Source organism: Scyliorhinus torazame, chromosome 14, assembly GCF_047496885.1.
Source record: "Scyliorhinus torazame isolate Kashiwa2021f chromosome 14, sScyTor2.1, whole genome shotgun sequence".
In the NCBI taxonomy this organism is placed as follows: Eukaryota; Metazoa; Chordata; class Chondrichthyes; order Carcharhiniformes; family Scyliorhinidae; genus Scyliorhinus; species Scyliorhinus torazame.
This window is the reverse complement of record NC_092720.1, coordinates 215,036,256-215,052,601: the sequence shown is the minus strand read 5'-3', so window position 1 is coordinate 215,052,601 and position 16,346 is coordinate 215,036,256. Positions and strand designations below refer to the sequence as shown.

At 45.5% G+C, this 16,346-nt stretch overlaps 3 protein-coding genes across 5 annotated transcripts in view; all 3 read left to right on the top strand.

Moving 5' to 3' along the window:
- Nucleotides 1-2,935, top strand: part of neu1 (neuraminidase 1) — a 39,932-nt gene extending 36,997 nt beyond the window's left edge. The window contains exon 6 of the mRNA XM_072475651.1: nt 1,064-2,935. Coding sequence (XP_072331752.1) covers nt 1,064-1,269 — 206 coding nt within the window. The 3' untranslated portion in view covers nt 1,270-2,935. The remainder of the gene's footprint in view (nt 1-1,063) is intronic.
- A 2,541-nt stretch (nt 2,936-5,476) lies between these two features.
- On the top strand, nt 5,477-12,215 carry LOC140390492 (V-type proton ATPase subunit G 2-like). 2 transcript variants are annotated; one of them, XM_072475664.1, is made up of 3 exons: nt 5,477-5,650; nt 8,649-8,749; nt 10,207-12,215. In XM_072475664.1, exons 1-3 carry the CDS (start codon nt 5,494-5,496, stop codon nt 10,378-10,380), a joined length of 432 nt encoding a protein of 143 aa, XP_072331765.1. In that variant the 5' UTR covers nt 5,477-5,493; the 3' UTR covers nt 10,381-12,215. The 2 variants fall into 2 exon arrangements, with proteins under 2 accessions (XP_072331765.1, XP_072331766.1); XM_072475665.1 differs by having other exon boundaries at nt 8,649-8,769.
- Nucleotides 12,216-15,051: 2,836 nt separating this feature from the next.
- The window catches only part of tmem268 (transmembrane protein 268), a 36,964-nt gene continuing 35,669 nt past the window's right edge, over nt 15,052-16,346 (top strand). For both annotated transcript variants that reach the window (XM_072475654.1, XM_072475652.1), the window contains exon 1: nt 15,052-15,129. The gene's annotated coding sequence lies outside the window, so the exon portion shown is untranslated. The remainder of the gene's footprint in view (nt 15,130-16,346) is intronic.

Genomic DNA, 16,346 nt, shown 5'->3' with positions numbered 1-16,346 from the left:
ATCCACCTACCCTGCACATCTTTTGAGTTGTGGGGATGAGACCCACGCAGACACTGAGAGAATGTGCAAATTCCACACAGACAGTGACCCAGAGCCGGGATCGAACCCAGATCCTTAGCGCCATGAGAGAGCAGTGCTAACCACTGCGCCACTGTGCTAACCCAAGAACTTGCATTTCTACATCTATCATGGTCTCAGGATATCGCAAAGCCCTTTACAGCCAATGATACACTGTTGAAGTGGAGTCACTGTTCAAGGTCCAACAAACAATGAGATAATGACGATATTATCTATTTTAGTGATGCTGGTTGAGAGGAGCTAATTCTAAATTTGTGAAGTATCTTCGTATAGATTGGAAATTGATTTTTTAAAGTTTAAAATGTTTCTTCTTGCCCCAGTCTCCTGTCTCTCTTCTCACTTTTTATCAATCCAATCGTCCTTTCCTTTTCTGTACCTGATTTGGCTCTAATTTACTCTCTTTATTTCTCTTTGTCCTTAAATGTAATTTATAAGGTGATAAGTGTGGTGGCTCCATCACCAAGTTTCCAATGCCCATTGCCTTCGCCTCACCATTAGCCACTCACACTTCCAGCAACTTAAAACAAAAATATTATTTGTGCGGAGCGTGAGAAGGAAAAGATTCACAAAAGTAATAATAATCTTCATTAGTGTCAGATGTATGCTTACATTAACACTATGATGAAGTTACTGTGAAAAGCCCCTAGTCGCCACACTCTGGCGCCTGTTCGGGGACACAGAGAGAGAAATCAGAATGTCCAAATTGCCTAACATCTTTCCGAACTTGTGGAAGGAAACCGGAGCACCCGGAGGAAACCCACGCAGACACAGGGAGAACGTGCAGACTCCACACAGACAGTGACCCAAGCCGGGAATCGAACCCGGGTCCCTGGTGCTGTGAAGCAACAGTGCTAACCACTGTGCTATCGTGCTGCCCATTGTTCCAGCAAGATCAGGGAAATAGTCTCCAATATTGAACCTCCGATGTAATTACAACTTGCACAACTTTGAATTAATTTTACATTTTCCCTCTTTTAATCCCTAGGTGTAGATCTGACACTTAGATGGAGTTATGATGATGGAAAATCATGGGGAAAGGACAAAATGATGATCTGGCATGGCCCGAGCGGTTATTCCTCTATGACTACCTCCAAAAACACAAGCAATGAGCAAAACATCTACTTGGTTTATGAGAAGGGCCTTCTAGACATAACGGAATCCATATCGTTTGTGAAGATTCGTATCAAATAAAAGCCTGATTCTGTTTCTTGTCACCTGACCGCCTCCTTGAACAAACCTCCGTGAACAAATGGGTGTGTGATCGAATCAAGTCTCAATGAACCACAGGCTCCACTGTACGGGAAAAAGAAACGCTTTCTCACGCCACTAACGATATCCTAGTTTTCCATTTCTTCAAATTGGTTTTAAGTTGAAATCAATATGTTAAAACTCGCAAATCTCTTTACCATCCTCTCACTGTGCAACAAGTATTTATTCCTCCTTGACTTTAATGGTGAGCATGAGATGTGGACTTGCCACCACCTGTAATGGTTTTGCAGCATGAAATGTTTTTACTTGTGGCCAGCCCTAGATTTTATCAGAAATTGAAAACTTTCCCTTTTCTGTGCCATATTGAAGCTGCTGCTAAATTTGCACTAAAAGATTTGTGTTTAGTTGGGTGAATGGCAAAATCTGAGACGAGAGAAAACCATTGTAGTCTCTGACTTAGGTCCCCTACTTGATCTTGGGTCTTTACGACTTGAGGGTGGGCCCAGATCAAGCTATGAACAAAAGGCCAGTAGGAAAGATCTTTAATTTAGGAAGAACATGTTTGGATCATGTGGTCTTCAGACAATCATTTCGGGTTGTATCGGAGAAAGATCGAAGAGCAAGGTTACGTGTTGCAGCTATTTATCAGGTGACCTTTCCCCATTCCCTATTGTTGTCTGTAGATATGAGGCTGGACTCCTCGAGTGAAGGTCTGTTGAGCAGGCTGATTCTTCTGAATAAAAACTTGTATATTTTAAATCTTCTAGACTCTGGCTAGTGGTTGGCCTCTGAGCCCTGTGTGAAAATAGATATTTGACAGAGAGGGGGGTGTATGTTTGCACATACTGTTTGTGGGATGAAGAAAATACTTGAATAAAATGGGCAATGGTTAGGGGTTCAATGCAGTTCACCCAGATTAGCAATAGATACAAACCATCAGTCATGGTTTCTGCTCCTGACTGTCGGCCAGTCATTCTTGCTTCGATGTGCACAGAGACCGAATGATAGCGGGGTGAGTTTCAGCTGCATCTGTGTCCATTTTGTATATCTGCTGACAGTGCCTGCATGTGAGGAATACCAATTTTGGTATCAGAATATTGCCAGTGTTCGAGGCACCATACCTCCAACGTCAGTGCATTCAGGAAAAGTCAATCTTTGGCAAGCGGGGGGTGGGGGAGGAAGAAAACTTAACCCATAAGGAAAAATGGTTAGTTTTATTTGACTAGGTAGTTCAGACTTTTATATTTAATCAGAGGGCAATATTTTTAATATGTCCACCCAAGATTTATATTATTGTTCCAGATATGTTGTTCCAAATAGGGATAACATCCTTAATATTATCCTTAATATTAATGTTGGAACATGGGAATGGGTCCCCATTAATGGATTGCGGACCCTGTCCAAATCTAAGCTCCGATACCCTCTGTTTAATGATGCAAATATTTCAATACATGTTTTACTTCTGTATTATATTTACTGTAGCCAGCAAGTGCTCTCCGTGCAATACTCTTCAGAGATCATCATGTCAAATCCTGTAAATAAAGGACAAGGTGGACTCTAACCAGAACAAATGCAATATAATGTTTTTGGATTTTTATTGTTTTACAAGAATTTCAATTATTTGTATAATAAAAATTCATAACTTTTCTATACTGTGTCCTGTTCTTGTAGTCTGCACGCTAATATTTTAATTTTTTTACTGATAATGTTGCTAAGCACAACAAAAGGTGCAGCTGCAACTTTGACTGTGCTTCTGATCTCCTGTCCTGATATCCCTTTAGGTAGCCCTATGATCTATTCCTGCTGAAGCATCTTGAGACAGTTAGCTACATTGAAGAAGTTATATAAATACCAAGCTGTTGTTAAAACCTATTCAGTGAACCAAACTGGGAACAGGTAAATGCCAGCCTTGCCACGGATGTCCGACTCCCCAGGATGTAATATCAAAAAATTAAGATAAAGCACAGCCAAGGTGAAGAGCGAAGATAATTGCAGCTACAAAATGAGAAGTTGCACAAGGCTGTAGAAGTTGAAGTTATCATGAGCACTGCCATATTGCAGCTATGATCCAGCCATGTACCAAAGAGGGGAGAAGGCAGGGAAATAGCACCAGATTCATAAAGCAAATTGCGGCAGATGCTGGAATCTTAAGCACCAGATTCATTGTTCATTCAGAGAGCCGGTGACCGGCCGAATAGCCTCCTGAGTTTTAACAATTCTGTGATTATTGAAAATATGTAACAAAGTACAAGGATGAACAGTATATTGCCATAATATATTGTGCATTTTATTTGTGTCCTAAATTGACTTTGATTTCTAAAGCGCAGATTGTGCCTGACTTTATTTAAATTTTTGAGGATAATGGGAACAGAATAGACACGTATGGGTTTTTAGGGAATGGGGAAATTAACGCATCGGTCTGTGGCTGAGGGATCCAACCAAATACAGGGTCTTGGGACCTGATGGTCTCCTTGGGATTATGTGGCAAAAGGGAAGCAAAATACAGGAAATAAAAAATTGGGACCAAGAAGTGGAACAAGATCAAGAAAATCCCTGTCTGCTCACTCAGGCAATAGAAACCATCCCAAACAATTATGTTGACCATGCTAGTGTTATCTGTAAAAATCACTACCCTTTATAAGATGTGGGGCGCGATTCTCCGCTCCCGCGCCGGTTTGGAGAATCGCCTGGCGCGCCATTTTTCCCCGCGACGTCGGTCCAACGCCCTCCCCGCGATGCACCCAAGCGACGAGAACGGCCCCGTCGAGTTCTGCGCGGCGCAGGCCGGAGAATCGCCCGGGACACCCAAAATGGCGATTCTCCGCTACACCCGCTATTCTCCGGCCCGGATGGGCCAAGCGGCCTGCTCAAAACGACGGCTTCCCGCCGTCGCTGCCGGGGGGAACAGTGCGGGCACGCTGGGGGGGTGGCCTGTGGGGGGGCGAGGGGGGTTCTTTCACCGGGGTTGCACTCAAAGGGGTCTGGCCTCCGATCGGTGCCCACCGATCGGCGGCCCGGCCTCTCTGAAGGAGGACCTCCTTTCCTCCACACCCCGCAAGATCCATCCGACATCTTCTTGAGGGGCGGCCTCGGGGAGGACGGCAACCACGCATGCGCGGGTTGGTGCCGGCTGCCGCCGGCCAACCCGCACATGCGTGGGTGACGAGCTAGGCTGCGGATGACGCGGCGACGCTTTTATGTTGCTTTAGCGACACGCCCCCCGAGTTTCTCGCGGCCCCGATCCTAGCCCATTTTCGTGCCCTGAATCGGTTGAGCTCGGGGCCGTTTCGCACCGTCGACGACGACGGCGTGGGCACTTAGTCGCGGGAGCGGAGAATCGTGCCCATGATCTCTTCCTCCAAACAAATCCCTTTTGAAGGTATGCAGAGAGTCAACATAAAGCACAAGTCAACAATTTATTCCAGTAGAATATTGGACGGGATTCTTTGGTGTCCCAGCCACGTGTTTCTTGGCAGCGCCCCGTTCATTTGCTGCAGGAATCTGACTTCTGCCTCTTGTCAATGTGATTTCTCATTATAGCCACCCCACGACACCGGGAAACCTGCAGGTGGGGCTTTGCTGCCAGCGGGAAAACGGAATCACAATGGGCGTATAATTCCAGCCATCGAAATAGCGGAAGTCTCTCACGTTTGGTCCACAATTCAATTAAATTATGGCTGATCTATATCTAAATCCTAGTCCACCATTCAATTAAATCATGGCTGATCCTGTTTTCCCTCCATGGTTTTGTAGCCTACAATATACTTGCCTCACAAAAAATGTATCAATTCCAACATTGAGTGACCCCCATCAACAGGGGAAGTCTCAGACTTCTGTTATCCTTTGCATGAAGAAGTGGTTCCTGACATCACCTATGAACAACCTCTCTCTATTAAGATTTGGCACCTTGTTCTCGACTTTTCCACCCCCTCTCCTTCCCACCAGAAGAATTCATTTTTCTCTGGCTACCCTATCAAATCCTTTAATCAGCTTAAACAGATCAATTGTTCTCAACAATCTTTTTACAAAGGAGTATAAAACTGCATTGTTAGATTGATTAAATGATGACATCAATGTCATTCATATTCCTTTGCATACCACAGTACTGCAGCCTTTCATGCCCAACAGGAATTTCACCCGGGAAAGACATATGGTCTGCCTTTTGCAATCTGTAGCAGTAATCTTGCTTTAGCGAGCACTAGGACCATGAGGAATCTTTCTTTCAAGCTCATCTGGTACCTGATCTGGGAGGAGAGGCAAACAGAGAACAGAGAAAATAAAATGGCCAGCCAGTCACAAGGAATACAACAGCTTCTCCATGCTGAGAAAAGAGCTGCAGAGAAGGTTGCTGAGGCCAGGAAACGTAAGATCTTTTTGATTATTCTGTCCTATAATTTGAGGTATAAGACAATTCTAAAATGGCACCTGCTTTGTGGTTTCCTAATGGCTTCTTCAGGATGTCTGATTCTATCTTTCATCACACCATGAAAGACTTAGGTTTTTTTGCATTTGGCATAGGGCAGATTGATCATTCAAACAAGATGACAAATTAAATTGATTTAAAAACAAAACCATTTTCCATCTGAAATATGTATTTATCGAAGCTAGCCAGTTTATATTTCTCAGATACAGTGTCCTCGAGCATAAAAGCCAGGATTAATGAAGAATATTTTGTGTATGAAAATGAACCTCAGAAAAGTGTGCAATCTGTTCCCTTAATGATATCTTTCAGTGACAACCTCCATCCAAGAAATAAAAGGATTAAAAGATTTACGTTCTGTCGGAGGCCTGCCAGAAATGTGAACTGACATACTGACAAGATAACATGAGAGAGAAAATATTGAGCTTGCTTTGTTTTAAAAAATTGTTTGCCATGAAAAATTATATAGTATATTTAATTGATTATCTCTTCCCATTGCTTTAGATTTCTTCAACCCTCCACGTATACAGAGATCAAAGTGTCAGGCAGACAGTCAGGCAAACCTCTTGGCCTGCTTTATTCTGTAATTAGCAAGCAGACAGTGTCCAAGGGCATCACTTTGAGTCCCATCTGAGAAAGAAAACTGCCCCAGTCTTTGTCATCTTCCTGAGGTTATGACCTTTGGCCTGTCGTTGCAACATTCCCATGTTACAACAGTGATTACACTTCAACAGTACTTACTTGATCATAAAGCACTTTGGTTCATCCTGACGACGTGGAATGATGTATAAAATGCATGTCTTCATTTCTTTTAACTGCTAATGTTCAACAAAAAGCACAACAATTATCACCAATATCTGCTCCCAATATTTAATCATCTATTGATATCACAAAAGACAGGTAATCTGCATTATAGTCACCCTGCTGTTTAAAGCAACTTGCTGTGCACAAAATGATTGCTGCATTTCCTAAAGTACAACAGTGGCTGCACTTCAAAGGTACTTCAGCTGTAAAGTGCTTTGAGACACCTCGTGGTCATGAAAAGCACTACAGTATATAAATACAAGTCTTCCTTCTTATCACAAAGTGTCTATTACTCATTTTGATATGAATTAATCAGAAATGCTATTCTGCACATCTGGCTTTCCAATTCAAAATATCTGGAGACCAAATTCAGCACACCTAATAATCTTTATTAGTGTCACAAGTAGGCTTACGTTAACACTGCAATTAAGTTACTGTGAAAAGCCCTTCGTCGCCACATTCTGGCACCTGGTTCACTGAGGGAGAATTCAGAATGTCCAAATTACCTAATAGCACGTCTTTCGGGACTTGTGGGAGGAAACCCACGCAGACAGGGGGAGAACGTGCAGACTCCGCACAGACAGTGACCCAAGCCGGGAATTGAACCTGGGACCCTGGCGCTGTGAAGCAACAGTGCTAACCATTATGCCACCGTGTGTCCTGGCGAGAGCCTGATATATTTGTCAACACTGAGATAGTGGTGCTTCAATTACTCGCACCCCACCCACCAATAAAATGGGTACGTTGAACTGACACCTGATATTTACAACCCGTGCCTCGGAGACTCCACATGAGGTTCTATACAATCGATAGTCTTGTCAAAATAATCCTTCTTCACAAATTGTTATAACCCCCCATGACACCAACGGGGACGACCCGATTAATCTGCCCGTGAACCTTGTGGAGTAAGAGCTCCCCCAGTGAGGGAGCTCAGCAGGATAGTTAACTCCAGACCTTAAAAGCCAGGGCGGCACCGTCATACAGTGGTTAGCACTGCTGCCTCATGGCGCTGAGGACCCAGGTTCGATCCCGGCTCTGGGTCACTGTCCATGTGGAGGTTGCACATTCTCCCCGTGTTTGCGTGGGTCTCACCCCCACAACCCAAAGATGAGCAGGGTAGGTGAATTGGCCCCTTAATTGGAAAAAAGAGAATTTGGTACTCAAAATGTTAAAAAGAGGACCTTAAAAGCTGGCGCAGGTAGGAGCTCAGATGTAGAGTAGTTACAACTGGGACTGGAACTATTACTTGTAAATACTTTACTTTTTGTAATAAACCTTTTGTCTGATTGTCCTTTCCGGACTCCTCTGTGACTACTAAACAAATCTCCCTGGATAGATTAAGGGACTCCCTGTATTAACTGGAATGCACTTGAATTGGGGATCTAAAAGAAGTACTCTAATTTTTGAGGGTGAACAATTTCCACTGGTCAATAGATCAGTAAAAATAATTATGTAATTGCAAATGGCTACTATACTCAAGGCAATCATTATATTTAAGAGAAAAACATTAAAATGTAGAGATAAAAAGTGGAGAAATTGAATTATAGAACTCGGCAGGTGAGAAGTTCAGCTGCATTCCAGAAAAAAGGCATCTTGTGACTACTTGTGGAGCAGTGGATAGCATTCCTGACCCAGAGCCAGAAGTTCCAGGTGTGAGTCCCATCCTGGGACTTGAGAGCCAAGGAAGGTGCATCCATAACTCAGTCAAGCATGTTGAGAATTAATCTACAGGCAGTAAAAGCAGGAGGAATTCCTGGTCAGTCATATGATAGAATGAACATTGGAGCGTCTACCATCATTATCCTTAGCTTAGACGTCAAATGCATGTACAAAGTTCAGCAACTCAGACTCCCTGAGTGAACTGTAACACACCACTGTAGTCGAGAATCAGATAAATTGGAAATCCCTTTTTCTAAGAATTAGACAATTTAATAAGTCACTATATAGAGAATAAAGTAAATGGAAGGTCCACTTAATCAGTCCACTGCAAATGAGAGGTTGCAACTTTTGAATATCGGTTAAGTAGCAGTTTGCACACTTCAAGTGTATGTTAATGAGAGGCTACGGTACTTCAGATTTGTGTAAATGAAAGGTTAGTGAGATTTAAATCAGTGAACAGCTACTATTCTTGTTTCAGGGAAGGCACGGAGGCTGAGACAAGCTAAGGAGGAAGCACAGGGTGAGATTGAGCAATACCGTCTGGAGAGAGAGAAGGACTTCAAACATAAGCAAGAAGCGGTGAGCAATGTGAAAAAAAGGTCGGGACTCATAATCCAGAGAAAGTTATGTTCAAATCCCTCCCCCCATGGCATTTTAAGAATTTGAAGACTATATTGAGGCAAAACGCTGGCGTCAGCAAATGTGTTCATGAAACTATCAGGTTATTGCAAAATCCCATCTGGTCCATGAATGTTCCAACTCAACAAAACCTGCCATCCCTATCCGGTCTGGCATATCTGTGACTCCAGGACCACACCAATGTGGTTGAATCCCTAACTTTGCTCTGAAGTGGCCAAGCAAACCACTCAGCTGTATCAAACCAGTATACACATTGTCATTCAACCAAGCAGTCCACCACCTTCTCATAGCCGCAGGGCAACTATGGTAATCTCACTGGCACACCGAGATCTCCAGAAATATTTAATTACTGCTTCGCATATCGAAGCATGAATGCGATACATTTGACTGTTCAGTTTGGAGTGAAATGTTTCAAGCAGTCTGGAGCTCAATGAGTCATAGAGTCATGGACAGAATGCCCTTTGGCCTATTACATCTGTGCCGGTCAATGAGTTTATTGAGTAAGTGAACCAATGCACTGGTTTTGCCCCAGTTTGTGTGAAGTTAGAACTGCAATAAAGGGACTGCAATTGACAGGAATGTCCTGAGGTTAAGGAGGCAACTAATCTTCTTTTCCTTGATCAAAGTCCAGTGATTGCTGTTGGAACTGCATTTGTAAATGTCAGGTGAGAAAACATGTGGTAAGGAGCAAAAAAAACTATAAATATTCAGTCAGTCCGCATCTGTGGAGAGAACAGGTAAGTTAACACTCTGGGTGTAACTCTTGTAAGGAAACAACATTATTCTCCATTCTGAAACATTAGCTCCCACATTTGCAGATACTCAAGGTGAGTTGAGTTTGACTGTGATGCCTCACCAGTAAAATAGCCTGTCATACTCAGTCGCAAAACCCATACATGAGTTATGATCTCTCAGTTGTGGTATCAGAGGGCAAATAGTGCTTTAGTGGTCACAAAGAGAGTTTAACAAAAAGGTTTAGTCTCAAAATAAACTATGTACAAACACAATTCAAGTCGCAGCCCGGGCTGCGCACAACAGCGCAGCTTCTACCCGGGCCGGCTTTTATGACCCAAGTCCAAAATCCTGCAGATGGGTCTCCACCCCTCAGCGGGGAAGCTCGTACTCCACGAGGCTTACGGAAAGATTAATCGTTTCAGCCCCATAGGTCTTGTGGAAGTTATAAGAAATGCATTCAGGACAGAAGGGGAGAAATGTAACATTACTTATTTTTATAATGAGGCAGCTTTGAAGTTTGAGCATTTGAAAGCACCAACCACCGCAGCAAGAATCATTACCTTTAATTTGATATCTTTAGATAATTTGAGCTTCAGCTCCCTTTTCGGAGTCCCACCCAGGTCTTGTCCTAATAGTTCCTTTTCCCTTTTATTTTTACAAAGGTTATGGGGTCCCAAGGTAACTTGGCAGCGGAGGTCGAGCATCAGACACGCCAGAAGATCCAGGCAATGCAGGCCAACCATCACCGAAACAAGGAGAAGGTCCTTCGCCAACTGTTGATGCTGGTGTGTGACATCAAGCCTGAAATTCACCACAATTATCGCATTACGATGTAGGCAAGCACCAAATGTGACAATTCAACATCACCAGGGCCTCTCGTCAAACAAATCAAACTCCTTCTGGGCTAAGTCGTGATTGATATGAGCATTGATTCCCCTGCGCAATTTATCGTGTACCCCTTGTACGTTATAAGTTATTGTGGCTCTTCCGGTTATTCCATGTTAACAATTCAGAATAGATCAAGTTAGGTAAAATGTGCTGCATGTTGAGAGGCTGCATTGATTGAAAACCATTTGTCACCACTGTTAGATCCAACATTATGCGAATTCATTCAGTTCCTTATGCCCAATTCTCGAGAATTATGTTGCTAAATTGGGAATTTTCCCAATATTTCTTGCAGAGAATTTGCAAATGCGGATTCTCCAGCACTTAAATAACATTGTTATTTTGTTTTTAAATCAACGATTAATCACTCTTCCCTTAATTCACAGAGTTATTCTTCACTCTCACCCGCATACAACACTATCACGAAGAGTCGTAGCGTCATTACGGCACAGAAGGAGACCATTTGGCCCATTGGGTCCATGCCTAGTTCCTGCTGGGACCATTCTTCCCAGTCCCAGTTCACAGTGGCATATTTCCCTCATCCCCATCTGGTTAATCTTGCAACATTTTTCTTTGATCGATGGCCTGACATTCCCTTCTCTCCAGAGACCTAGCTGAGGTTAGTAACTCAGCGTGTAAAGTGCCACAGGTGCAATAACATTCTGTGGTGCCGTGCGCTGGTGCAGTTCCAGCCAGCTACGCAGTACACACAATTTCTGACAATTCGAGTAATTAACATGGAAGGTATTTGAAGATTTTTAAACCATGAATAATATTTCATGTCAAACTTAACTTCATGATAAACCAATAAACTGCAGGTAGTCACGACCATTCCAATTTGCCCACCAATCAACTTACAATATACACTTCCAAACCCAAAACTAACAAGGAATCTCTGCATTTGTTATAATTCATTCCTTACAATCATAATTAAGATACTTACAAGATATTTGTTTCTACCAACTTGGGCCTCCATATTTTGTTTGAGTTGGCCATTAAGGTTTATCAGTAATGAGCAGTGGTCAATGTGTGATCCGGAGAGGTTGCTGTCAGGAAAATATATTAAAAGGAACATTATCAGCATGTGCCGTAAGCAAGAACAAATATTACACTTTGGTAAAGTATAAGAAAAGAAAATACATTGTATATATGTTAGGAAAGAGATGGTATGATAATTGAACAGTAGAACCTTACATATTTAATCAATGGTTCCATTAGTAAGGCAGAGAATAGCAAATGATTGGCAACACATCCAAGGTTATAACAAGGTTGACTATATCAGAAATGTAAAGAACTATTTAAATATTTTAAATTCCCAAGGGCCATGTTTTATTCCCAAATGAATTAGTCTTCCATTGCTTTCCACCTATAAACATTAATTTTGGGCACTGACGTCATAGTTGCCATCATTAATTCCCCTTGCCACTATCAACTGGTGTGTGATATTTTGGCAGAAATAATTTTTATTTGAAATATCAAGGTATGTCTTGCCAGCCATATTAAAATAATAAAGCTCGTTTTCATCGTGTTTATTCTAAGTAATGGCATGTTACTTCTTTCACAATGACAGTGTTACTTTGTGAAATGTATAATGTTACAACAATGTTTTACATACACAATACTCTTTCAAGCAGTTCTTTTGCAAGTTTCCATATAGCGTAGATGCAGCTGCAGTCATTTTGATGCACAGTGTTAATATGGAGAGGATTGTATTTGGTAATTCCTCAACAAATCTGTCAGTCTCTTGATACATCAATTACTGTGAATAAATGTAAGTGGACCCCAATTATTTGAGTGGTTTCTGAATGCGCAGCAGTTTTGGACTGCATTATGTAAGGGGATTTTACTGTATGTTTCTGTTTGTTTCCCATTTTGGGTTGCAACCTCCTTGCACTCTTCTGCCCAAGGGTGACATCTGCTAGGATCACATGGGACCATGCCATGGCTGACTGATATGCACGGAGTGGGAAGCAGTCAACACCTTCATGAGGTTCTCTGAACTGGGGAATCGACAAGCACAGCTGAAGACAGGTTCAGGAGTAGTCAAATACTGAGGCTCTCAGTGCAATCTAATAGCATTTTACTGCCCGCCGAATCTCGATTGAGCGCAACATGGCTGGAGAATGCCAGGAGAGGATGGCAGCGAGCCTCCCGACAGGCTCCGCGCCTCCTGGGATTCTCCGAAGCCCCGCGAGATGTCAGAGTCGGAGCCCCACCCAAAAGGGCAGGACCAAATGACGCTCGCAGAAGTAGGTCATAAACCTACTTACAACCTACCTTCCGTCTCCCCAGGGAGGCTGCAGCCAGGCACCAATCAGTGCTGGTCCACAGAGCATGGACGAGGCGGAATTCCCCCTGGGGGGGGAGTCTCCCGAGCCATCGGAGACCCCAGGGTGGCCAGGTTAAGTGCAGGGTGGTTCCCAATCCCTCCCTCTGGAACAGGGGCACATCACCGACACTCTGGCACTGCCAAGGTGCCTGAATGGCACTGCCAAGCTGCCCAGATGGCACTGCCAAGATGGCAGGACGTGTCTGGGTGCTGGTTTAGCACAGTGGGCTAAACAGCTGACTTGTAAAGCAGAACAAGGCCAGCAGCTCGGGTTCAATTCCCGTACCAGCCTCCCCCGAACAGGTGCTGGGACGTGGCGACAAGGGGCTTTTCACAGTAACTTCATTTGAAGCCTACTTGTGACAATAAGCCATTTTCATTTTCATTTCATTTCATTTTCAGTGTAAGGTGCCTGAATACCAGGGGGCGAGGGGGCCATGCCCATGAAATAAGGGTGGGCGGGGTTTGAAGGGTGGGAGAGTGCAGGGCAGGTAAGTAGGGGCCTCCGGGAGGTTGGTTGGGTGATGGGTAAGGGTCCTAGAAGGGAGAGGGTGCTGTAAGGAGGGCTGGAGGGGCCTGAAGAGGGGACACACATGGACCCCATAGCGGTGTCCTCACTTAGGTAGGGGGGGGGGAGGGGTAGTGCCCATGTGTGTGGGGGTGACATTGCCCATGGGTGGAGGGTGTGGGGGACCCACTAGCACACTTAGAGATCAGGGCACCCTTTCAAAATGGCAGCCCGATCCCTCAGTTCAGCTCCCAGTGCTTAAAAAAGAATTCGAGGTGTGGGCCAAACCAGTGAGAAACTCCCCAGGGCCCAAAAAAGTGTCATTGAATAGTGATGGGAAACTCCCTGAAAAACCCTCCACAAATTAACTTCAACATTTTTTGGCAGAATCGCACAGAGTCTGGAGTCACAAGCTCAGTTGGAATTTCAGTTGTAGGGTCTGAATGTCCATCTCACAGTACCTTGACCCGGGTTCGATTCCAGGCTTGGGTCACGGTCTGTGTGGAGCTTACACGTTCTCCCCGTGTGTGCGAGGGTTTCCTCCGGGTGCTCCGGTTTCCTCCCAGTCCAAAGATGTGCATGTTCGGTGGATTGGCTATGCTAAATTACTCCTTACTGTTAAAAACGTTAGGCGGGGTTACTGGGGGAGGTCTAGCTGGGGGGCTCTTTCAGAGGATCAGTGCAGTCTCGATGGGCAGAATGGCCTCCTTCTGCACTGTAGGGATCCTATGATGAAAATCTCATGCGATGAAAGGCCTCAATTGGCCAGAAATGGTGACCGGCGAGTGCGTTGGGCAACGGCGGCCCCAGGCGTAGCGGGGGCACAGGAAGGGAATGGGAGTTATCCCCCTTTTCTCTGTTAATGTCAATAACTACCCCAATCATTGCTTTGCCGTTGGTAAGGGGGGAGTTGAATTTGACCCACTGATTGGAAATTCTAGCTGCCTGTCAAAAGGGAGATAGGATGGTTTGTCTGACAGGACCTGCAGGGTAAACAGGGGGGAGGTGGCACTAGGCGAATCCCTATTGCAGAGAGCCAGCCCAGACCCTATGGGCCGAAGGGCCACCCCTTCTCTGTGCTTGTGGCCATTCTGTGATTTTCTGATTCTCCCCCCCAAAAAATCACAGCCTCTGATGAGCCCCATCTTCAAACATCGGGGTAATATAAAATATAACATCAATGGCCATCTTGAGTCAGTTATACAGTTTATACAGCTCCCACTCAAGCTCTGATGAAAGGCCACCGGCTCTGCGACATGACCCCCCCTCCCCCTCCTCCTCTGTCCCCTCCCAGCCTGCGCCAGCCTCGAGCCAAAACCGTTGATTGCGGCCGGCTGCCCCGCCTCTCCACCTTGACCGACAGCTCCCTCGGCCAATAGGATTGCCGAGACGAGCCGTCAGTCAGCCGCTCGCGCGCTCGCGTGGTTGTCCCGCCCTCTCTTCAAATCCGCCACCGCTCTCGCGCGCACTGAGCCGGTCCCGACCCAAGCCCCCCCCCCCCCCAGCCCTTTCCCTCCTGGACCGACGGGCTTCTCGGCCAATTCGACATCGAAACGAGCTGTCCGTCACGCACTGTTTGTCCCGCCCCCTCACGGCCTCTTGTCAAATCCGCGACATCGACCCCCCCCTCCTCCTCCTCCACCAACCGCCCCGTCTCCCAAACCAGCCGATTGACGTGAGGATCGGCCAATCGGATGCGGGGGCGACCCGTCAATCGGCCGGAGCGCCGCCTTCTCCTGGATGGGGGGGGAGGGGTCGAAGGGGGAGACGCACCAATGGCGCGCGGCAGAAGGGAGGCGGGCACTGATGGGGAGGAGGGGAGACTCGAATCAAAATTGGAGCAAACGATGTAGTGAAATGGGGGTAAGTGTTCACCTCAGTGGGATCTGCCGATGGAGGGGGGGAGGGGGAAGGTGGACTCGTACATCCTCTGGGGTGGAAGGTGCAACCTGGCTGCAGCTCATAACCGTTAGCTGCTTGTCTGCGCGTCCTGGGCACCAGGCTGGCGGTGATGGAGTTTGTCAGAGTCACCAACTGGTCCAGGGTGACAGCAGTGAGATGTCCTCCTGGCAGAAAGAAGATGCCTTCGTACAGCACCTTGCATGAACCTCCTGTGCTCCCAGAGCACTTTACAGTTGGGACCAATTTGCACCAAGGAAGATCCTGCAAACAGCAGCAACCAGACCATAACCTCAAACCAACATCGTTAGGAACAGTTTAATTATTGGACAAGAGATTGGGGGGGCGGTTATATTCCCTTATTCTCTAAATCAGTGCTGTGGCGTCTTTTGCACTGATCTGAGATGTTTAATGCCTCACCTTGCTCTCCCTGCCTCCCCTTCTCTTCGCAGGTAGTCCCTCCGTAAGAAAGATGGCTTGCTTCCACTCTGGCCTGATATGGCCAATCCAGGGCTCTGCCTCACACGAGCCAGGTGGTGCTTGGCGGGTCCAGTAGATAAGCTGTTGGGATGTTTGTGCGCTCTCTCTGACATGTTGACTTTGTCCCTGTCTGTTGCTGACAAAGTCTCCCTATGTGCTCGATGCTTTCCTGAATTATGAACCTCCATTTTGGTTGGTCAAAAGCTAGAGTCGGGGGAGGGGGGGGGGGGGGATGTATGACCTCGAAGGAAGCGTTCAGGATATCCTTAAAGCATTTCCGCTGTCCAATTGGGAGTCTACTGCCATGGCCGTCTTTCGAGCAGTAGCTTAGGGAGTCTGGCGTGAGGTATACAGACAACATGTCCTCCCCAGCTTAATTGTTTTGAGCAATTTAATGCCTCAATGCTCGGCATGTTGACCTGGGAGAGCACAGTAAGAAGTCTTACAACACCAGGTTAAAGTCCAACAGGTTTGTTTCGATGTCACTAGCTTTCGGAGCGCTGCTCCTTCCTCAGGTGAATGAAGAGGTATGTTCCAGAAACATATATATAGACAGATTCAAAGATGCCAGACAATGCTAGGAATGTGAGCATTAGCAGGTGATTAAATCTTTACAGATCCAGAGATGGGGTAACCCCAGGTTAAAGAGGTGTGAATTGTGTCAAGCCAGGACAGTTGGTAGGATTTCGCAGACCAGATGG

Excerpts from the sequence above, each read along its gene's own strand:
- LOC140390492 (XM_072475664.1), top strand. The coding sequence starts at position 5,494 with ATGAGGAATCTTTCTTTCAAGCTCATCTGGTACCTGATCTGGGAGGAG. Across the intron at positions 5,651-8,648 it reads GGTTGCTGAGGCCAGGAAAC|GGAAGGCACGGAGGCTGAGA; the intron begins GTAAGATCTTTT and ends TTCTTGTTTCAG. Across the intron at positions 8,750-10,206 it reads TCAAACATAAGCAAGAAGCG|GTTATGGGGTCCCAAGGTAA; the intron begins GTGAGCAATGTG and ends ATTTTTACAAAG.